This window comes from Anopheles moucheti, chromosome 3 (genome assembly GCF_943734755.1).
Source record: "Anopheles moucheti chromosome 3, idAnoMoucSN_F20_07, whole genome shotgun sequence".
In the NCBI taxonomy this organism is placed as follows: Eukaryota; Metazoa; Arthropoda; class Insecta; order Diptera; family Culicidae; genus Anopheles; species Anopheles moucheti.
Genome location: NC_069141.1, coordinates 48,362,203 through 48,387,195, shown reverse-complemented (window position 1 = coordinate 48,387,195; position 24,993 = coordinate 48,362,203). Strand labels below are relative to the sequence as shown.

The 24,993-nt window shown below is 40.4% G+C and overlaps 2 protein-coding genes across 2 annotated transcripts; both read right to left on the bottom strand.

Moving 5' to 3' along the window:
- Positions 1–1,890: 1,890 nt before the first annotated feature.
- Positions 1,891–2,903, bottom strand: LOC128304410 (uncharacterized). The gene is made up of 2 exons (XM_053041598.1): positions 2,829–2,903; positions 1,891–2,755 (listed from the first exon to the last, which is right to left on the bottom strand). The coding sequence occupies exons 1-2, from the start codon at positions 2,835–2,837 to the stop codon at positions 2,273–2,275; spliced, it is 492 nt and encodes a 163-aa protein (XP_052897558.1). The 5' UTR covers positions 2,838–2,903; the 3' UTR covers positions 1,891–2,272.
- Positions 2,904–7,280: 4,377 nt separating this feature from the next.
- On the bottom strand, positions 7,281–24,822 carry LOC128300766 (myotubularin-related protein 8). The gene is made up of 9 exons (XM_053036955.1): positions 24,486–24,822; positions 12,010–12,126; positions 10,720–11,301; positions 10,514–10,646; positions 10,144–10,240; positions 9,658–9,793; positions 8,874–9,590; positions 8,604–8,735; positions 7,281–8,539 (listed from the first exon to the last, which is right to left on the bottom strand). Exons 1-9 carry the CDS (start codon positions 24,507–24,509, stop codon positions 8,402–8,404), a joined length of 2,076 nt encoding a protein of 691 aa, XP_052892915.1. The 5' UTR covers positions 24,510–24,822; the 3' UTR covers positions 7,281–8,401.
- Between the last annotated feature and the right edge of the window lie 171 nt (positions 24,823–24,993).

Sequence of the window (24,993 nt, the reverse complement as noted above, 5' to 3'; positions counted from 1 at the left end):
AAATCAGAATGTGGTGCAGTGATAGCAACGCCAGTGACGTAAATGCCCAAATCAGTACCAAATTCTAACTACAGATCAGATTAGTGAGTTAAATCCAATAACTTTATGGTTTTAAATGACATTAACAAAGGTATGGTCGCCCGGTAATGCTTTGAAACTTTTTTTTATTTGAATTCCTATTAAACGTAAGATCCAAATGAATTCCATTACGTTAATGTATTTTTATCAACTCATTTTTTTCATTATCATTTAAATTGTGTTCATGTTGATGTCCCACCCCTGGTTGGGTGGATTGAGTTGAATAAAAACCAGCCTGACGACCCAAACTATTTTATTCAAGTTACCGCATCGTATACGATCGAATGCCATTATGATAGTATTAAGTATTTTATCTATGTATTAGTTCAAGTTAGATGTAAGGTGCGTGTCATTTATAATAAAACTTTAGTCGATAAGCAACCACCAGAGTGTACAGGCTCAATAGTTTCCATATTTTAACTTATTTTTCTGTTATGTTTTTTCCTTTATTTTGTTGCCGTTGTTACAGTTTTTTCACCTGTTCGTTATAGGCACGCATGGTTATAAATGCGTTTCCTGTTTGCTATTGGTTTCGATCAAACTACCGATTCAAGTTACGATCGATTACACTTGCATAAAATGTGTCGCTTGTGTCGTACTGATAGGACGTGGTGCGAACGCTTGATCTAGGGATTATTGAAATTGCACTCTGGTCTATAGTTTGATATGCGGTTGTTATAGAGCTTGACGTGCATAGACCGCGGTATAACATCTCTCATGAGATGCCATGAGTGATGAGTGAATAGATGAGCGGTAATAAAAAGGAAGCGCAGTGAGCGCTGCGCAGGATTAGTGCTCGACATCCAGACAAGTGAAGACTTCATTATTCAGCTAGAAAGAAACATAACACGGTGGTCTAAATTGTTCTGTGTGAAAAATAAATTGTAGCGCCAGACAGCGCGCTCTAAATTTACCCATTCGAGCGGTTTGCTACGTCAGGTTGTATCATTCGATCGTGTGTTGTGGAGGCAGTTCGGGTTGGACATCCCTAAATGCACCAAATAAAACAATGTTTTTCATGCGTCTATGCTTTTAAAATGGGTTTAAAGTGTTTAACAACTTTTACTTTACCCGTGGTGCATGCTTAGTGAAAGATTTTCCCCTAATTTACCGTTTAATTGGGCGCTAAATTAAGGGAAAATCAGCATTCCTCAAAGACCCAATATAAACATCTAAAAACTGCACGGAAGTGTAAATGATGGGCTACTATAGGGCTACTTACCCGGTAAATTAGGGAGGACTTAAGAGTAATTTAACGAAATTTGGCTCACTGGGCAGTTATGCTGCACGAAATTCTCGCTTCTCGTTTCCTCACATCCTCGCATCCTCGCATCCTCACAATCCGCTCGGGAAAATATTTCCCTCGGAAAGTGGAGACGCCTGGTAGTTTACGCTTCCAGACAATGCAGGAGCGTAATACAACACGTACGCACGGCAAAATCGATTGAATTAAGACAAATATAATTCACAAAGTTAGCTCCATCTTTACAATTAATACAAAATGTATCGCCTTCATCTCGCCTATCCATAACTGTTTCCAGCACCGCAGTGCGATAAACTCGTGTGGAGCTCTCGGACAGGCATATCAAGCTTACCTTACCTCTCAGCCACCTTTGGTTTCCATATTGCGCTAGTGATAATGTGCTGCGATGTTTTCAATTTAGTTGTTTTATAGCATTCTCGCCTGATGTCCTATTCCTAATGATATTATTTCCCGGGCTTTCAAAGGACATAATTTTCTTGGGCTACAATAACACTGTGCGAAAATAAAACAGTTTATACACAAACAGCGAATACCTGAAAAGTCAGCTGCCGTAAACATCCCGTTTACCTTCAGGTAACACTGTACATCACCTAAAATTCGCACCTCTATGTGATTTTCTCGTACTTAAATCACACACATACACAGAGAACCAGCAACAATGTTCTCAAAGCCGCAATTGCAAGCGCACAAGCGGGTTACAAAACGTGATGCATGAAGATACACCCATTAAAAATTACGCCTCCTATTTATTACACTCATAGAGCGTGACTGCACGACTGCACGGGCATATGGAGCGATGATGAAGGGCAGGAGAATGAGTAATTTACAGATGAACACTAAAAATAACACACAATGCAACACATGCTCGTGGAACGAGTGTAATGATAAGTAGACGAGCTGGAAGGTTGGCGAATCTTTTCGCATTTTCAACTATTGTGCGGGTGCAAAGTTGACATCCCCATTCGATGTTCTCACTCGTCGTCTTTCCGTGTACTGCGACTTGTATCGAAACACCGGTCGGAAGAGATGCGTTTCAGCGGTCTCTAAGTCTGGTGTTTCTTCATTCGTTGCTTCTGGGACGATCACCTGCCCTGCCAGTGGAGATTCACGCTTATGGCGCTGCGTTTGTTCCGAATGTTTTACATTTGATTCATCATGGTGGTCATGTGCATGATCATCTCCAGCTTCATCCTCTTCGTGCGAGCCTGCTAGGGTATCGTCTTCATTGTCAACGGGATGCTCGTCATCTTCGTCTTCCTCGTGCTGATCATGACCAGCTTGGAGTGATTCTTCGTAACGTCTGTTATCCTCGATCATTTCAGTAATACTCTCTTCATCCCACACATCCATGCACTCGATTCCGGAGCTGCTGTAGACAGTGCCGAACAGTATCAGTACCAGCGCTACCGAAACCTAAGAAGATAGACACATAATGGCAAACATAATGAGTAAAATCGTTCTTAACATTCCATTTCATAATTCTTACCATCTTCATTTTTATACGATCTGATGATGCACACTCAACTCGCACTTCAATTGGAATAAGTCGCTTCCACACACCACCCACGGCAACGATACTTTCAATAATAAAGATCTTGGTCTTGGCACACCTTCCGTGCTGGTTCAAACTTCACACCTTTCTGTTGTGCGGTGTTTGATAAACGCTGCCATTTATATGACTTCCCCCTTTACTGGGACGAGTCTCCCGGCCACCCCATTGTAGATAATTCTATCGCACACCATCATCGCCGTCAACACGCCGACGGGAGGTGTAACTGAATCTATGACGTCGATCGACACCTCGAGATCGGGATCGTCCCCAATAGGAGAGCCGCGTAAATGCTATGGCAAATATTGCACGAACCTAAAACCAGGCACCCCATACCAGGGTAAGTCCGTGGTAGGAGCGATTGACGACGATAGATACTGGTTGGAACTGGTTTTTTTTTGTACTGGTGCGAAAAGAATTCATTGAGGCACGAGCATTTCCAATGTCGTCACCAATGGCACAAAAAGGCCGGGAGTGTGCGAAGGGATGCTTTCGAATAGAGTAAAGAAAACCGATGGCATAGGTCAGGTACATTAGAGGACACTGTGCGACGGTAATGAGCGATTTGCGCATTCTGCTTTTGTGGAACCTATCTGCATCTATTTACCGCAGCAATCAAAGTATGCTGAGTAATGAGCTTTTTCCCAGAACTTCAATCAGTAAAAACAACAAACTGGAGATCAAGTTAGCTGTGAAAAATTTAAAATAAACAATTATTCATACTTTATACTTATTTATACTTTATACTACACACATTCTACTTTTTTTAACTTCATTGGAATACTCCAAATTGCCTATAATATTGAAATTATGCATACATACGATAGCGCCCGTACTCGTGTAACACGTGAGTTACAAATTATGGTCATGTCAAATAAAACCATTTCCGAGAAAAAAAAATCGTAGCTTTGTGTAGAACTTGTAAGCTGCCGCTAGTAGGACGAGGTTCATTTGCACAGAGCATTTGATTATCATTCATTGCGGGTTGATGAGAAAAGGGCAATCCATTTTTCAAAACCCACGACACAGCGTTTAGCAACAAAGTTTAAATAAACGGGCTAAACACGAGTTCTACCGAACACGCGCCAGCCGTACGCAAACAAATTTTCTTTGCGCACCACCGAATTCTATGAAACGATTGATGCAGACGCTAATAGCACCACAACCCAGGTGAGAATTCAGGTGACTGGCGTTACAAATGTTTACAAACAGAAGGTTTGGTTTTACAGCCGCCGTTTATTGACACGTTGAAATGTGAAAATAGAACCACGAAACGATATCACTGTGTTCAAAAATACACCTACCGAGCTATGCAAACATTCGTGATTTTGGAATGCGTAATAGAATTGCGAACAGTAAACACAACCACTGATAATGCACTAACGAATTATCACCTGGGCTAGGAATTTGGGACAATTATTTCGTTAATAACTTGAAATAATTATTACAAAGAAATTTTTATTATTCCTGTAAGAACGGCCCGTGTCGTACTTGTTTCCAAAGACTTATGCAGTTGATAAGAAATTTTATCCTATTTTACTAGATAAGACAAAACATTCTACAGATCCGTCCGGTTACTTAACTATGTTCCCTAATTAATTCATAATTATCGCTTAATCTTAAAAGTCTGCAAAAAATATAATCTATTCCAAATACAACTATCTTCGCATTTCATCACGTGCAGCGAACTCCAATGCACAATTCCACATTGTGTAACAAAAACTAACATTAAATAACACGCCTTTTGAACGACATCTGTACAACGTTGAACAATCAATGATCGTATCGTATGAAAACCCCGCCACAATGGTAGTTCGATGATTAATTCGCAGCTATGTTCTAACTGGTTCGCCACGAGCGTCGTTCTTCCATCTGTTTGAGACAGCCACATGCTCGTGCTTATGCCCCGTTTTGCACACGAATCCGTTTGCTGGACTGCTTCTTTTTGTAGCGAAACACCGGTATGAATATTTTGCGCCCGAGTAGATCAGTATCCGATGCTGGACTAAGCTTCTGCCCGGCGCCAGCACTTTGAGCCACATTCACCGCAGGCAAGGACGATGGGATCGTTTCTTCTGTACGAGCAGCGGGGTAAAGTAAGACTACCAGTACATTGAGCAGTAATATGTGAGATAGCTAAAATGAATCCATTAATATAAACGAAATTCAATTTTAATTAAATTCTCCATAATGTACATTATATAAAAGTACATTCAACAAACGATCCGCTTACCGTAATCATGTTCAAGCACAACAGTAAAACGCTAGATTAATTTAAACCGGGACTATAGCTCCTCTCGAGGGTCGATTTAACAAATGTCTGCTGCGAATGGTACACGGGTCGCGAGTTTTATCTTAAATTCCGAACGCACCCGTTACCCCTCCAATAACACCAAAAACACAACACAATTAACTGGAGGGTGTTCGTAATGTAGGGTGATTTCAAACGTTGCATTATGTAAACCCGATTGCATTCCATCAGTTGTGTTAATAGTGTTATGCGAAGAAACGTTATCATGCGCAATACATTGTGCGTTGATTGCGGTTGATGACTTTGGAGGAAGATGGTTCGGTAGTACCAATCTGTATAGTTAACAAAACACAATGGATACTTGATCACTTATTTCAGTTATTACCGTCCTTTTTCCGTATTCTTTACCGTACTGAACACATACCGTTGACATACGATATACCGTTCTTGGCGTAATGAGCTACTAGGTCATGCCTGCCATTTCTGCTTTACTACACTTATTTTACCACTTAGCCAGATAGTTAGTCCTTGCTATTGGGGATTGGTTCGGATGGGATTTTGGTCCGATCCTTTCTTGTGGAGACCGGCGCCGCTACCACAATAATAACAGTAATAAATGATAAGTATAACTGGCATAAACTCTACCGTTAACTACTCGGAAATTTCCTACAAGGAGATAAGCGCGATGCAAATGGTTGGAATGTAGGAAATCTTAGCGAGCTTCATGTCCAGAACAATAAGCGATTTCCAATATGTATTGTTATATGTATAAAAATACACACACATACAAACTTGTGATTTATTTTCGTTCCAATACAAATCGATGAAAAGAAACCGCAAAACAATCAAATTATTGAGCACAGAACACAGGAAACTAAAAATGGCTAAATTTAACCAAAATCTTAAAATAACCAATCAATGAGAATAGACCAAATACAAGAAAACGGCTAATAACTACTACTACTATTAACAACTACTAATAACTCATAAACTAAGCGATATAAATGAGATAGAAATGTGCACAAGGATAAGAACCATAAAATCAGAACACCCAGAATAGGACGAATCATAAGATCATGGAAATGTAACAAATAAACAAATATATCAAGCAGGACACAAATATTTCCAGATGATCCAGCTGCAAATAGTAACAAATGTAGCAAGAACGAATAAATATGACGAGAGAACTGGATGGTAAGAAATAATGGATATATCAATAGTTTCAATAGAAAATAAATTTGAAGATTTTTCCAAGATGAAAAATTTTCCAAGATATCTACAACGTTGAAGGTCATCAATCACCTTCATACCATGCTACGGAGGCCCAGGGTGATCGAGAGCTTGAGACGGCGAGCGGTGCAGCCGGATACTGGAGGCCATCGAAAGCGAGGAGATCGGCGTACTCAGCCTGGTTTGCTCTCCGACACCAGGTCTCTTACTAGTATGATTCCCGGGCGAGGATATACGGTCGGGGCGTTAATGTATATATCATAGGCGTCAAATGAGAGGTCTGGTTGTGAGGCGTCGGAGAAGAGAAAATAGAACGAAGAGGTGGAAATACCGCCTGATAATGCTTCAAACAAAAATAGGAGGGGTTTCTGAATCATGAATTTAATAAGCAAGAGAGAAACCTTTATCGAGCAGGCCCTTGGTTGGGTGTGAGGGGAAGTATTTTGAAAAAAATAAGGACCTCGAATTGGTAAAAAAAACACTTTCATACTACAATCTGAAGTTATGTTTTACCATCAATCGTGTAGAATTAAGTACGATCTACTTAATATTACTACAACGGCCAACCTTACCAGATTAGTACGAATGACAATGACCAATGTCAGGTGATGGTGGATGGATCGTACAGTGAATTAGACTCGCCAAACTCGGGAAACCGGACGACACAAGCGCGATTATGGAATGGTTAACGACGGCGCTCCTTCAGCACACCAAACCGAGTAGCAGCTCTAGCGCTCGATAAATACGAGAGTTATTAGCAAACGAAAAACAGACTGGAGAATATGGAAGATGAAAACGAAAAGCCATTAGATACTAGCTTATTCTAGTATAATCATATAAATCCAGCAATAATAAAGTCATCGAGCTTATTTTTGGCAGCAAGTAAATCTGCAATATCTAGTTTTATATTATACCTTGTATATTAAATACCTTTATTTTACTTGAGAGCAACAGATTTGTGACTTTTTTGTTTTGTATGACTTTGCTACCTCAGATTACTTATACAGTTTACATATATAGATAGCTATATGCCTGAAGATATTTTCGGTGCCTGCTTTTTTGGGTCGCAAATGAAAAATTTTCCTGTGACAAGCATACAACGGTAGCCGACAATCTTTCGCTGTTTCACGATCTATCTCTCAAGAATTCAATTGCAATCGATGTAAATACTGTCAAACAAGGTGCATACTTCATACACCCACAAACGAGAAACTGAGGTGTGCAACCGTGAAAAACTTCTACAGCCTCCATGACATGATTGTGAAACGAAATCAAGCACTAACTTTGCGTAAGATGCGCAAAAAGGGTGTTATTTTCTTTTGCGCATCGGAACCATTTCAGTTTGTCGCGCCATCATGTGCGTTAATGTAGCTAACAATTCTTTTTTGTCAATGTATTTTCATTCATTACAGCCATCGATAAAGCTCTCTTTCAGCTCAATACCGAAGAGTGTATCAAAGCCAAGCAAAAGCTCGTGCATATGTTTTTAGTAAGATAAATATTGTTTTTCAGCCCTCGAAATTAATTTTACTTAAACTAATCATTTTACACATTATGCTTATGAATATAATAGTTCTAACAATGCATTGTCACACTGTCTTCTTGTCGATGAGTGCGTATGCTTTTTCTTGTATGTTTCATGTTAACGTAGCTTACGACTAATGGTAATTAACAACTAAGATTGACAGCCATTCGCAACGATTTTATCTCCTAAGCCCTTCCGCCTTTCGATCATTACTGTCCTGCAAGCACTTGTATGTGTTGGTATCATTAAACCACTTTGCCGCTGTACTTTGGTCTATTTCAACTGAAAAAGTTGCACTATTTGATTTTTCACTTATTTGTAGCGTTATATATCTTCGGCCACCTTTTTACCGTTACTTTTTACCAGCCCCGGTAGCCTCACAAACGCATTACAATTTTGTACATCCCGAAGATACTGCCAGTAATAGTCGAAAACAAGTGTAGCATAGATATTTACTTACAAGCTACATCGAATCAATCGAGGAATGTTGTTGCTCGTGTTCCTTTAAGGACTCACTTGCTGTACTATGCGGAAACACTGTCGACAAACTGGCACTGGATTGCCACTTTCGTGACCCGGTAGTGATAACGTTTTGTCGATGCATCTACTGCAGAACACTTCTCCACATTTCCAACAGTGATTCTGAGGAGGTAGATAAAACATAATTATAAAAAACACACCATATTGTATTGACAAGAGCACACACCTTTTTCGTAATTTGGTCAAAAGGTATAGAGCAAGTGGGACAGTTTACGACCGATCGGAGAGATTTCCACTCGACAGCAACCGTGTTGATGTCTTCGTTCACTTTATCCACTTCATTGTTATATTCTGAAATCTGGAAAGAAAATAGAATCATCAGATCTGTGTTAGTAGTTGCGCTTAGAAAAACAATAATAATCAATGTAGTTTACATAAAAGTTGCTGCCCAATATCATGTATATACAATCCTACTACATGTTGCCATAATACGTACCGATAGATTGGAGAAAGAAAAATCGCTCGTCTTTAGCGGATGATCATCGTCCGCCGCCGACAGTTCGCTTAGCTTACGATCGTAATTGTACCGATTATCGTTCACCTCAATAGGGCCCCGAGTGTCCGTGTTGTATCGTGACTGCAACGCCGCACTACCACCCTGCAATCGTTTGGCCGACTTGGAAAGCATATTTTTAAAGCTGTTGATACGCTTCGTCAGATGTTGCACGTGATCTTCCAGCGAAGTGCAATGATCCTTGCTAGCGATCAATAAATCTTCCAACGGTTCCCGCGGATGAACGCCACTCTCGAACCGGCTGTACATACCGCGCCAAAACTTTATGTTTTGCGGGGCAAGATTGGGTTTTATCGTTTCATCCATCTCCGGTCGATAGAGCGGATTTATGTACTCGTTCAGATGGTTCGACATGTAACCCCACAAGGAGAAGGTTTTTTCTGCTAGCCGTAGGTCCAATCGATCCTTCTCACAGTTGCCCACGAACGTACCGTACTGGCAGGACATTACGTGATCGTGCAGAATTAGCAAGAATCTTTCATTAAACTCGAAAGCATCGTTACGCTGCTGCATCAGCTGCCAGGTACACTCAAGCAACTGAGTAAACACGGGAGATACTTCCTTCGGATCGTTTTGAATGTGTCCGCACCGGTCGCTGAATTTGTGACCGAATGCAAGCCAGTCCTTTTCAATCAATCCCTGTTGGTGTTTTAGAGTATGAAAACTATAATTCTGGCGTTGAGGGAAGTAGATTTAGCACGATTACCTGAAATCCTTTAATTGTCCTGTAGTACGGATCCAGCATAAGCGCAGCAAGCGAACATACTTGCGCCGTACGATCCCATCCGTCCGAACAGTGTACGACAACGGAAATGCCCTTATCGACAGCGTTTGCGATAAAACTGTAAGTTGAATGAAAAACGACATATATAAAACGATGCTATTGTCATGATTATTCCGACAAATGCTCACTAAAAACTCCATGTAACATTTTATGCTAGCAAGTAATATGATGTGATATTCACATTCTTGCCGTCTCCCTAACGTTAATCGTCAATTAATTACTGATGACTTTCGCCGACACCGCATAATGGCTTTGGGTAGCTAATGATAAAAGCTGCTATACAAGCACCCCAAAGCGATATGTACTCTCTCCCCACGTTTGTGTGATAATCGTGTGAATCACATGCCGCGCTTCAGTCAACTTCCCCGCGTTAATTACATTGCCGCCGCTTAATACTCCCACACTTACCAGGATGTATCCAGTATCGATCGAATGTGTTTCAACCAGCCAGAAGATTCCAGGGCACTTAAGAATCCACTCATGGTTGGCGACTTTTGTTCGCAGCCTAAAACGAACGCAAACAGGGAATCCATTATTTGTTGTCTGCAATACAACAGAGTACCGCCAAGACGTGAAACTTCACGGAACGTCGACTCACAAACCAATAAATCACACCCGGCAAGAAACTAATGCTTCGCCGAATCTCATTCGGTTCCAGTGTCTGGGCTTGTGCACGGGCTTAAAAGTGAATCCGCAAGATTCACTGCCGAGCAAGTGGTTTCTTTGCAGGGTGAGCAGATTCTACCACAGTATATGATTGAAATCGAAAATCACTTACACTCAATCAGCTTCTGCAGACTGGCACGCATCGTGTGAATGTTTTCGATACCAAGAAACTGGAATTTGATATTTTCATAGTTGGCCTCGTTCTCGTAGCCCTTGCCGGCCGCCCTGTTTGCCATGGCGTTAATCTGCAGTGAGAAAATCATGACAAGATGCGATAAAAACGGCTACCGAAGAAAAACACTGTTTGCACACTCTTACCCTTGGCCGCGTGTCAACGACGTACATAAAGTTGCAGTTGGGGTTGGTCTTGCGTATCGTTTCCAGCATTTGTTCGTCCTCGAGACAGCGAGCACTGAAACCCGACAGTGGTTGGCTACAACGGCAAATTGACGCCTTGTTCGAATGCAAATAGGTAAGCGCAGGTAAGCGGCCCTTCGACCGGAACCGCGAGCTTCCGAGCAGTATTTGCGTGTTTGCGTAGGCGGGCACGTAAATCTGCCGAGGGTACGTGTCGCACAGTTCATAGTTTTGATTGAGCGCACAGACACTCCACTGGTCGTTCGGGACCCGCATCCGCTTGAATTCGTGCTCCAGCTTGAAGTAGTCCCAGCCGGTAGCCTTGGGCAGCTCCTTTGCCGCGGTAGTGTACTGGAAGCAGTACAGATTCTTGATGTGCACCGGCTGATACAGCTTCGTCAGTGTGGTGTAGACGTCGTGACACTCGCGTTCCTTCGGTATGACGAACGTGATGGAAAGGAACGTTTTGCAGCGTATCAGCAACGGTGAGCCGGTTGTGCTCAGGGGCAACTTTTCCACGTTCGCGATGTGCATGTACAGGACCTGGTGTTTGGACGAGATTTCATAAGTTACAAACAACTCAAAACACCTATTCCTACCAGATGCACGTTATGGTAGTCAACGAGGTGGACGAACATCCTTAGCAATTTGTTTCATTAAATAGACAAAACAAAAAGCGTAAAAATGAAGACGAACTTTAACAATTATGCTTTTGCAATGCAATCCAACTCCCCATACCAACTCGAAAAGTAATGCTCAATACAAAGTACGTTTTACGAATTGTAGGTAAAACTAAAGTGCACCATTTATTCTTGTATTATTTTAGATGTAATCTATCGCTCATACATATTCTAATTATCTATATTATTTTTTTATCAGTTTAAACAACAATAATAACTTCCCGCTCATGAATTCGAGAGAGGTGCTGTGTAATATAGCAAACATCGTGTATTATTACTCATCTTCAACTGACAACATAACTATCGCCTAGTCACTAAAACCTACGATGAAATGCAGCCGTAAATTCTAGGGCATACAAAAAATGGAATGACCGTTACTCATACACATTCCAATTTGAAAGGAATCCGACAGCTAATATGAACAGGAATTCATACTGACTATCATATCGACCAGCACCAACCAGGCAACGATACCATCATTGCCTTACAGCACAAGCACTAGTGATATGCAAAACCGATTCTAGCAAAGGTGGAAGAATGGCTGGGGCCGTGCCGGGACGGAAACACTTACCCATGTCTCTTTGTTGGCATCCGGATCGACGAATATGAGATGCGTGGCCGTAAGATACAGCACACCGACTGTTGGGTTTTTGCTGTTATATCTGTCAATCATGCGGACATTTTCAATCTGAAAGTGGATGAAAACAGTTGATAGCTGATGATAACATGTAATAAATACGGCGCGACAATGTAAAAGGTAAAAAAATAGAAAAGCAATGGTACACGCGTACGTTATGGTAGAAGTGCTAATAATAGAAACGTGAAATCTAATCAATAATCAAAAATCAACCGACCGGAAAATCATCTATTTACTACAATTTACCCCTTCTCAACGACTCGACGATTAAACTCGTATTTGACGTTGATTGACATTTGTCTTTTTTTTTTTTTTGAACTGACGCTCTCGATTAGAGGAAATATGCAGTCAGAAACATGGGAAAATGTTTTGAAATTTTATTTTTTTGAATTTTTGTCTGAACTGCCAAGCCGTGTCGACTTATGTTTAACACGTAGCCAAATAGTCAATCCTTACTAAGGGGGTTTGAGCCGGATGGGGTTTTTCCTCGGCCCTACCGTGTTTACCGTGGACAACCAATACACCTCCGGACCGCGCCATTTTTTAAACAGAACTGGAACAAAATCCCGGACCAATACCCCGTACGCAGGACTGACTATACCAGACCTCTTGAGTTTATTGTGTCGATAAAGCAGAAGAAAAGAGTGTCTATTTTAAAACATTGCACAATCAGAAGTGTATTAAATAATAATACAGTCGTTGCAGCTAATTTTTTACTCGTAGCCACCAATTTTCGACTGTGGGCATACATTTTTGTCTCGTAGTCACCAATTTTAGACAATGTGTATCTATTTTTGTCTCCAAGTCACAAATTTTGTCGCTTATCCATGAATTTTCTACATAATATTTAACTAAATGCAAAAAAATGAGACAAAACATGGTGACTAAGAGACAATAATGCATGCATTAGAGACAAAATTTAGCGACGACGACTGTAAAAACACTCTCATACAACATCCAAAATCAATTCTATACAGGAGCGTCTAAAAAGGGAGAACTAGTTTATGCTACCCACTGCCATTCCTTTAAAAAACCTTCCGAAAAAAAAACTTGTTGGTAGGTATTTGAAATTTATAATTCATGATAAAATTGTAGATAGTTAACGTTTATTGAGCCATATTGAGTGCAAATTTTTCAGTTTTCTACCTACAAAATACCAACAGCGACTGCACAGCACAAATCTTAATATGTTCTAATGATTTGTATAAATAGTGTCGCTCAGGCTAACTATTAAGCGCGTCACTCATAAGGGCGTGGCTTAACGATGTAAGCGAACATGAGAAAGGATGCGTGAGTGCGCGAGTGCGTGAGTGGATGCGTGCGAAAGGAACAGGTGCGAACGACTACTCACGCATCTATCTATACGTTACTAAGCGAGCCGACTGCATCGGAAGTGCATAGGCACAACAAAGCGAGCGAGCTTAGCGCTAGGGATGTGCAAGATCAAATCCGGTAATTGTCAGGAGTTAGGACGAGTTATTTTTGCCGAATTAATCGACATGAAATAATTAAGAAGGAAGACAGGACGGAAAATGTTTTTCCTTTTATGTAAAGATAAACATCACTAAAACAACATGTGTAGAAATAATGACTAAGTTTGGAAAATAAAACTTAAATTAGTAGCAAGGAGAAATTGAGTGCAGCTAACTATTTCGACCGAAATCTTTCGCAATCCTCGTAAGCCCTCTAATCCAGACGAAACCCTACCACAGGTAATTTTGTTTGGACACTAGTCGGCGTTCAGGCGGTGGTCACTCTCCTCTCCTTCGCAACCAAGGAGCTCGTCCCGAGCGTTCCGACCTGCTGTGTTCGACATTTGGCAGGGTTCCCCTTCCGTCCGCATAGGCCCCCGCAAGCTTGGGGCAACTAGCTGGAAGGCAGTCGCTGCGAAGCGCGAACCCTGTCGGTGAAGACACCGTAGAGCGGCGACAATCGGCGGGCAATCTTGTTGCTCGGAGTCTGGCGGCACCGGGAGACCAGCAACCTTCGCGGCTGGTTGGTGCACGGCGGAACCCGGACAACAAATAGCATCTGATGAAGGTTTTACGTCGGTTCGCAATAACTTTTTACTTAAACAGTTACACAAAATTCTGTTTCAAGAATAATGCAAACCATCATGTATTGGGAATGTAATAAGCTTATTTCTTGCCCTGTAAAATTGTTATTTGTAAGTGTATTGAATTTTTTTGTTTTATTTCTGTAAGTATTTGAATATTTCGTGAATGGTAAAACTTCCACAAAATGCAATAAATACATAGTTGGGTATTTTGAAAATGTTGTGTATTTCTCCTTAAAGTTTAGAATATGTAATTTCTTCTTTACAAGAGTATGGTTATTCAAAGCATATAAAATTATTTCTTAATTTAAAGTTAGTAAAGGCTACGATGAATGCCTTTTTGCTTATAAAATTACCAATCCTCTTCTAATGCAGAGCGCTTTGCACAACACACACACGTACAATAAAAATCGCCATACAGTGCAGCTTTAATAGTTAATGTTGTCGTGTGCAGAAGGGCATAAATCCTCTTCAGCACCGATGTGGCAACTCTCGGGAGTAACGTGTCTAAAGTGTACCATTTTCCGGTTCAATACAAAAACAAACCCTCCTGGCAAATGCCGCTCGCGTTTATTTCCACACTGCGAATGCCGTGGCAAAGCGTTTGAAGGAAACACATTCGAGTATCGTTACTGTAATGGCAATTGCAGGTAAACACGTACGGGCGGCGCGTTTTCCTCCAATTGTGTGAATGTCGCTACAGGATGAATGTTATTACATGCGTATTGAGAATGGGCACTCTTCCATCTTTCGTTGTCGGCAAGCGCTACCAAACAGTTCTTTTTTTCCACATTACAGCGGCATGTGCGAGTACCTTCGAACATGCGATCGCAAGAAAACGTGGCCGCACACGCAAGAATCGTGCGGTTATTCGAAAGGATATTAATTTATCAGCTACTAACGGCTATTAATCGTACGGTCAAATTTCCTGTTCCTTACGAATATGCTCTAACATGTGAAAAAAAGTGAAGTTAGTTTCCATTTCAGCGAGCCTCTGCAAGGATGCCACTTAATTGAAATTCGAACTTAATGAATTCAACGATTGCCATGTTAAATCGGCTAACTCTCGGCGAACGGCAAAAATGAACAACAAATCCCAAATTTGGAAGCTGCTCAAACCCCCACCAACGCGACCCGTTATGATCAAAGCTTTACGACAAGGATCAACAAGCAATGCTATTAACGCAGTAACCCAACCCAAAGCTCCCGACACACATGAGGTGAATTTTTCATGACGCAAAACCTAACAAGCGAAAGTAAGTTGTTCTTTCTCTGACCGCAGCGGGCCGAAAACCATCCGCAAAAGCAAGTTGAACCGAATATGGTAGCGAAAACCAACGCAGCTAAAAGGAATCGCTTCGGATTGGCGCTTATCCGCGAAGCCAAACACAGCCGCGGGTTTCATCTTGCGGGCTGTTATTAGTCAGTAAAAAAGTTTGCTTTTCCTCTGCGTCCGGCAGCTTATCCGGTAGCGCAACATAAAACTCAAACTATACCATGGAGAGCATTATGTGCCGTTCACATCATACGCAATCCGACGTTGGACGTTGCACAAGAATAAACTTTGATGAAAATGACCAAATCTGTACAGTGCACAAAAAAGTATGAAACATTTTTCTAATCACCTTGTCTCGAAAAGTAACTCCTTGGGTATATAAAATGCCAAAAAATGGGTGCCCTCTGTGGACAGTTCCTCGGTGTGCGAGCGATGTACTGGAAAAAGGTACGCCGAACGTGTGAACAAAAGAAATGGCTGGATTGTAAACATAAACCGCTCAACAAAAGCTAAATATAATTCGGGCACAGATGCAGCAAAACGGTCCGCTTGTTCTTTTCGCCTCCCGGAAAAAAACCCAACACCACCTCGTGTACTTGAACTAAAGACGTAGTGCAAAACGAAAAAAGCTCTTCCTAAACGAATGCAAAACTCCCCATTTGGACAATGGTACTTTGAGGTAACGCAGCCTACTTTTCATCCACATAATCCTTGCGAGTGTAGACAGATATGTATGGGCTGCCACACGTCAAGCGGTTGATCCCACCTGAAAGGGGATGGATTTTTAAACGTCATCCTTAAAAAAATACGATTTCTGCTCCATTTAGGACAGCCGCCCGAAAGCATATAAAAGATGATCTAAATTACTCAGTGCCTTGTTTAAATTAAGTCTCAAAAAAAGGTATCTCCTTTTTTCGGCAAGATGATCCCTTCGATTGCGTAATTATTCTGGCAATATGGCGAATTCCATGATAAAACGACTAACCTCCACAATGTAGGAGTTTTGTTTTTTAAACAATTCGTTCGTTCATTGTTGATGGTTGTTTTTTCGCAAATATAAAACCAAATAAAAGAAATAACGCAATTGCAATAATACTTTCCCAGATGTTTTGTTTTTCTTGCCGCAGGGAAAAGTTTAGTGCTACGAAATCCAATACTTCGAAGGGTACTTTGCAGAAGATACAAATAAATACAACACCATTTCCGAATTCCGACAGTCATCCCACGGAAAATGGGCTTCCATTATCGGCGACCGTTTTGTTTCCGACCACCTGTAGTATCAAAGGAAATTATTTCAATTATGGGAATGTAAAACATGGCACAGCAATTTGAGGGCCAGACATTACGAGATGACCTTTAAAAGATGGCTGCAGGCAAATGTTCGATGTAAGTAACTGAACGCAACCTTGGGATACCTTTTATATTCACCGAAAATTTTTCAACCTCAGAAAGAGAAACAGAAAGTAAAATTAAATGAATATATTCCTTATTGGTTGTTTTTGTTAAAGGGAATAGGTTAATTAGATAGAATGCACTGTGGAATACTTTCAGACTTAGCATATATTTAGAATGATAAGAATCATGTTCATGAAACTATCTAGCTATTTTTGTAGTAGACTTAGTACCAACACAAACTTTCATTATAACAGCTAACTTTTTCAAACTAGTAATAAAAACTAAAAAACCGCAAGATTTATAATTCTATATATGACCTAAGCACAAAACGAAATGCCCGCATGTCGCATACATACGTTGAAATTGCTTAATTTCTGATATGTTGGAACAAGTGTTGGAATATTAATAACAAAACTCCCACTCTACTTCAAGCTAAAGTAGCATGAATTATAACTTATTTGTTATCCTTTTATACAGCGAGCGCAAAATGCCCTTGGGAATGTTATTACATCATTCCATTTAGAAATAGAATGCAATACCCATCATATGTCTCGCTGCACGACTCCGCCTCGCTCCAGTGGGAATGTCACCACCGACGGCAATGATTTATACAACTTCCACTTTGCACTTCCAGCGAAAAGCACATTGGTTACTGCATAAACCAATGTGTCGTTCGCACAATACTTTACGCTGATAAAGTTTCGTTTGTTTCGGGGAAACCAAGCAGAAATGCGACAGAAAGTGGTGCGTGTTGTGGCTTTATCAGTAGCGGTGAGTAATTCAATTGACAATACACGGCATTGCCATCGTTATTCGGAATAAAATTTTCATCTAATTGTGGTTTGCTGGGAAACATCCTTTACGCAAAATTGTGTCACTCGAGTTGTTTGCGTAACTTAAACATGTCTGTTACGAATTGATGTGTTACTTTAAGTATACAAAACTGTACAGAGACACACATCTTAGCGATACTGAAAGGGGTTTAATGGTGCGGAATTTCAAATGGCACCTCATAAACTTGCTGCCAACCATTTGTGGCCGTAAAACAACCGATAAAACTCTATGTATGTCCTTCTTCGGACGTTTGAAATAGGGCAGGATCTAGCAATGTTTCATCCATTTTAGTAATTTTCAGGTTTCCTTTTTCCATTCGCTGGCAGTGGTATTTACGGCACAAACCCGTACGAGGTTCTGCAGTCGAAGCTAGAATATTCTACACACACACACGTTCGTTCGGCCTTAAAGAACTTCACCTTTCAATACGCAATTCTCAAACCTATTTATAAATCCTTTTCTTTGCTTCGCTATTTATTCGATCGGTTAGATGTTCATTTCTCAACCGAGCCACCATTCACAGCAAATAGCAATTTGCAAAGATACGTTTGATACGGACACCTTTATTTACCTTCTTAAGAACATGCTGCCCGCGAAACTCGACCGCCGGAGGTGGCTGATGGGGAAAGTTTTCCTCTACCCATGTAACCACCTTGTCCGAGACGAACGGTGGTACCGGTACGCTGCCCCACAACAGCTTCGGATCCTCCTCGAATTCGGGCGTCACCAGATCAAAGTTCTGCTTGAACGTGGATGCCGACGGTGACAGTGGTTCTGCGTCCGTCATGGCGACCACGGTAACCAACCAGCGCGCACTGGTATCACCAAGGGTTGGAGATTGTAAGTTGCGTTGGGTTTGTTTATTTGTTCACCTTTAACCACAAACTTTGCTTGTTATTTTCGGGTGTACTGTTAAGCTATTGACACAAGGATGTGGCAAACAAGGCATGTTAGCACTGGTTGCGATAAGTTGCCACTTCCCTCTTCACCCAGTTTCATGCGTTTATGCAACTTTTAACACGTCCTGCAAGGGAACCGACCACACCGTTACACTATTTCTCTTTTCACACTGACAGTGTCACCATGAGCGTTGTGTGGCGCATCATAACGAAGGAGGAACTCATTATCTACAGAAACAACAGCTCACTGGCTTAATCCATCAGCAAAATCGATTTTACTGTATGTAAACACTGTACAACGGTTCGAACGCCGTATCGACGCGAACCATCGCTGTGCTACTGTCCTAGGACAAATAATGAGTTGATGTGCGCGTGAGTGATACAGCGGACGCTCGATGGTATACTCATGAATGAACTCGGCAACCTTCACCAACGGACCGTCGTGGTTTTCGGAAGCCAATGCCAATTTGCTTACAGCCACCAGCAATGCTTAAATGAACGATATATCTGTTTCCACCAAAATCGTACACAAGGAAACGGCTTCAGGCGTGCCTCACATTGCACACGTGTTATAATGATTAGATGTACGTGTCCGCAACTCGATTCTGGGTCCACCAAGTGTACCGTTCGCCCGAAGCAATTGTAAGCGCTCGCGTCAACCGTACGCTGGAAAACTCTACACTGAAAAGCTTTCATTCGAGGAAAAGCCGCAGGACCTTCAAATAGTCAGCTGCAGTACATTGTCGGGTATTGCTTTCTTGCTGTGGATTCTCTCACGCTCACGCAATAGCTTCCCGTGCTTTGCGATCCAATCCACTCTCATGCTCATTCGCGAAGGCATCAGGATATGCTGGGTGGTGCTGTTCCCGCAGGATGTGCTGAGCACTCTTCAACTATTGACCCGCGTGTTTGTTGGTGCCTTTTCACGTGTTTCGCTCTGTATTTATACACACATGTTTATTATGAGTTATACGCATAAGAAGCCATTTTTTATATATATTTGAAGTTTCATAGACTTATTAGATAATGTTACGTTCTGTGTATTGAAATGAACATTGGGGCACCAAAGTTTAAGTTATTGGAGAAAATAGGAGTTGAAATGAAGCCGTTTTTTAGGCGTCTTATATAACATGACATCTCATTTTACTCACTGGTATTAGAAATTGCTATCTGACTGTGGGAAAATCAAATGAAAAATATCTGATGATGTTTGTAATACGACAATTTATTGACATATTTCGGACTCAAGAGTATGAAGTACACATGAAGCTACATTAAGATACATTTCAATACTTTAACACGCCACAAGCCCTGCAACAAGATTCTTCAACATGCAACGATATTAGATTCATATCTTGTTATTTCTTATCTTATTTAGTTTTCATAACATTTCCTCAGGCTTCATTAATATGCTAGATGCTGGAAGTCATTGGTAGTTGGCCTAGCTCTCGGTAGCAACGGTGTACGACGTTCCCAGAAATGGCGCATGCTTTTCCCACAGAGCAATCAAAGCGTGAGAGAGCGACTGAGAACTGGAGCGACCACGTGCAGTCACGTGCTGAACTCCTGGCTAGTGCCATACCGTGGGAAACGTTTGCTGAATACAATCCAATATCAGTGATTCGATTTATCCTTGCCGATGTTCGATTCTATCGGGACCACCTCGATCAGATATGGGTCAACGGATTTATAGCCGCATTGGACATAGCTGAAACCAATCTAGTCCAAAACAGTACGCTCTTACATTTTTTTCATTTGTAAACAACAAAGCAATCGCTATAGTAATTCCCGCTTGTGAGTATACAACTAGACAGAACATTGGAATGGAGTGTGCCATAAACTTCGTTTCCATTTTAGAAGGTCAAGGTCGGATATATTTTCTCTTCGCGTATTGCATCTGAAGACTCTCTTGCACATGCACGGCTGCACATTATGACACGAAATGCATCTCTCGGTGCATTTGAAATCCGACAAAACTTTGGTATTGCTCCAAAGGAAAACAAAATCAACTGTACTACGTGTTACTGGGCAATCGAGTTTAAACATTGCAGCATTCCAGCCGCAATGTTTGCGGTACATGGTTTCGACACAGAAGTAGCCGCTTATGTAATTGAATTTCTTTTTATTGCGGTGATATTATGTGGTTTTGAGATAGTTTTGCTTTTGCAGCTCCAGCAACATTTTTTTATCCTTACCTGTATTTTTATGATGTAAGTTTTACATCTTGCATTAAAATGCGTTGCAATAAAAGCATCTGTTTCTGTGATTATTCCATAATTTTTCAAAGAAAACAGGATGCAATCCAACTTAACAGTAAAGTCAGCCATTTCGAGAGCCCTAATATGTTGGAACTTCTAACAGCTGAATTTCCGATCTTAAAAAAGAAATTTGTCTATTTTTTATTTTTAGAAAGTATAAATATTATATTCCCTTTCTATTAGCATTAACAATCATCTTCAGGTAACACAGAACCTCTACAAACCGATTGCTCGTTATATCTCGGAGTAGTGCATTTATTACTATTATTGTTTGTTTTTTTTTCTTTTTTGCTAAAACCGTAAAGGTGTTTAAGGAAACGAATGAAGAATGTTAATTCAATACTTTCTTATTACCCAAGAACTGTACCGAACTATTTTACCAATTTAGAAAAAAAATAAAAGAAACTTCACACTCTTGACATCATGAGGTCTATGCCTGCCATTTCTTTATTATTTATTTATTTGACTTTCGATGGACTGACCCTGGGAATTGAGCTAAATTGAATTTTGTGCTAACCATAAAGACTTCAAAGAAACTAAAAGAAACGCCCTCTAACACCCATTGAAAACTACCCTAGCGGTCAATAAAACAAATAAACAAAAAATAAAGCAAAAAAAAAACTTTGCTGATAAAAACCATTGCTAGTAGACTGTAAAAATCTCTAAGTAAACAAAATAAAATCCCAAAGAAAATTTCTGAAACAACAATGTAGCACTATTAGAAACTTCTAAGAACCCACAATACCGCAATAGAATACTATGAAAACCCCCAATAGTGTACACGAAACATTCTTAAAAACATTGGCCTGAAAATAGTGGATAACTCGTTTTAAACCTATGCTAAAAACGAAAAAAAAAAGTTTTATAATCTTTAGAAAGCTCATAGAAAATCTATAAAAAACTGAGAAAAACTAACTTAAAAACTGTTTGGCAACCTGTGGAACACTGCAGAAACTTTCTGGTATCAAATCCACTGCTGTCTTCAGCGTTAATTGCCCTTCCAATTCCAAATTTCACTCCGTAGTTAACACCGCAGGAATCCAGTGAAATCTAGATTTTGGCGGAGTTGAATCCGATTTGTTGGCTTACACATTTAAGAATTTATTCTCGATTTCTCATCACTAATACCCAGACCATCAAAGCCTGGACCTGTGGGTCCATTATTCCTCCATTATTCATCCACACATATGGGCTTGAACTCTCGATTTCTTCATTTTTGAAAAAAAAAACCCATGTCTTACAGGCCGTAACTACATATAGGTGCAGGTCCCGAACAGCTCCAAACAGTGATCCCTATCTTGAACGCGCTTGTTCCGGAATGTGCAAACGCGTCACATCAAATAAAATAAGCACATGAAAAATTTTAGATATCTTATCGATAAAAAATAACGATCGTTCATTAACATTTACTGCCTTTTTTCTATTATCCCCGAAATAATGGTCGAATAAGTTCCGAAAATCAATCGCCGATCCCTCTCACCGATTTGTGAAACTGCGGATTTTTATAATTTGAGGAATCAAGTACGAGATTCTGGAAGGCCCTGAGAATTTTCCGTCTACGATCATCTGCAAAATGGCGTTTCTAACAATTTTGGTCAGCTTCTTAAGAAGCTCATTGCGTCGTTTCGTTCTGGTTACGCAAATTAAGCTTTGAAGTCAATAAAGAAATAAAAGGCTCCTTCCGCATGGTGAAGATCTGAATATAGGTTGGTATTTCATTACGAAATAAGGAGATGTATTATTAGCTATAAATTAATGGTATTCAACACCGAATGTTGGCGCCTATGCATAGGCTATCCGCATAACACATTTAGTATTCAGGTTGCAGGAAGTGCGTGATTCAAGATTAGTGTTAGATCATATTCAGCGTCCCTAAAAAGTGTTTCGGGGTTGACTTTCACCCCAAACAATTAGGAACCCTTATAATTCGAAGAATGAAGATATATTTTCCAAAAATATAGTATTAAACTTAGACATCATATCAAAATATACTTATCAAAATATCAGTTTTTCATTTATCGAGGATAATTCAAATATAGCATAATTCAATATGCATCAAAAGCAAAAGGCATTGAATTGAAGAAAAATAAAACAAACAATTTTTCACTTTCTCAGAACTTTTCGTCTATCCGATTGCCTGGTCTTGTTGAGGTTTGAAACCGGTACAGTCGTGTGTCAATTGGCGTCACTATCATTAAACCGACACGATATTAACACTCAAGAAACATAAAAAAAAACATGGAAAACGGAGTTATCCAGCTCTGCATACAATGAGGCACGATAAAATAATATTTTTGCGTAACAATCATTATGAAACGCGTAGATCAAAACAATAGCTTAAATAATTTGACTCATGATACATTTTTAACATTATTTCTTTTTATTTATTTTTTAGACATATTAGCCTCTATCTAAACAGTAATGAAAAATATAAATGAAGCAATCAAATAAATACTGTTTGTAGTATAACGAAGGGGGTTTAGAGTTTGGACTCCCAACTCAAGGTCAAATTCGATTAATATCTCAATAACCCTCACCAAACAAGAATATCTATATGCCATTAAAATGTTATCTTCCCGACCAGGAAATGTGAAAAAACAAAAAAAAAACAACAAAACGCTGGCATCCCAAATGCGATTATTGCTGTTTGGTTTATTTAATCTTCTGAGATAAGAATCAAATGCACAGTGTAGCTCATTCATAAATTGCATACTCATCATTTCCTGATCCTCATAGTCGAAGTGCTTCATGTTGGCATTTGAACTTCGAAACTTTTGAGTCATAGCACATATTATAATTGCATTAAAGGTGGATCCAGGGGCGGGCTAGTAGTGTATGGGTCGCGGTGCCGGTGTTCACACGACAGGATCAGTCCAAAATCCGGACCAATCCTCTGTATGCAGAACTTAGACACCATCCAGCTACGGATAAATAAAGTGAAAGATAGCCTAAACCGGTAGATCCTAGACCTTCTGAGGTTGTTCTGCTGATGAAGAAGAAGGTACATTCAACATCAATGCCCTTGGTGCTGTTACATTGTAAACAATTTGTTTTGTACGTTTCTAATCTACGGAACGGTAGATTACACACATACACACACACAGATTGAAACAAAATTTGCAATTCAACGGAACATCAAATGCATCTTTACGAAGGAATGATATATTCAAAATGATTTATTTGCCCCATTGCATGCAACAGTTGTCAGGATTGACTTGAATTAGAAACTTACAATAAAAATAGGAAAAGTAATAAATCATTTCCTTGAAGTAAGCTGAACTCTTGCCGTAACTCCATATGTTGGCCAATCGCATGCAAAGCAATCGATAAAGAAAAGGTAAACAGCCGAGGGTTTTTTTGCTTGTGGGCGCTGCAGGAAAATTTGCACCACAAACTGGGCTCGGCGATGCAACAAAAGTGCAGCAGTAACGTTTAAACAGGTTTTCCACAGCTGTACGTACGCACACGAGCTTGCATGCGTTGTGTATTCCGCCTCTCCTGCCAATTAGCACGTCAGCAAGGGCTGCTGTACATATATCGATCGATCGAGTCTATTTTTATTTCATCTCCCAACTATTTGGAGTGCACAGGATTGTTATCTAGACGTTGTATCAAGCAAACTTTGCTGAATGCTCAATGCAAGGACGTATCACGGTTCGCCACCCACAGTTGATAAAGCGATGGATTCTTACCTTTGGCGTGTTGATGTGTTCCATTTTCTTGCGTTAAAACAGTCAATAGCAGCGTGACGATAAGACCTACAAACTTTTCAAGCACCAGTATCGAAACGGAGCTACTTGCGATGGAGAAAGCTAGCCACAGCGTTTATCCACTTCCTGCGTACAATCAAACAACACACAACAAAGCGATCACCGACCTATGGAACATCCATGTATGGGCGCGTTAAATTTAACGCTTTATGTAGCCTCTGTACGCAAATTAAACACTGAAATATCACATCCACGGTTACATGTACCACGAGTGTCCAGAACGCACGAAAAATTCACCCCTGATAGCACAAATATGGCAAACACCTGCTACGGCACGGCAAATTTCCAGCCCACACACGAAAGAAAATAGAAAAATAATAACTTTTCAACCCCAGGGGTGTAGTTTTGACGCTTGCGGGTGACGTTTGCTATCGGAGGACGCACATAAACAAATACCGGCCATCCGATTTGACAACTTGTGCAACTGTGC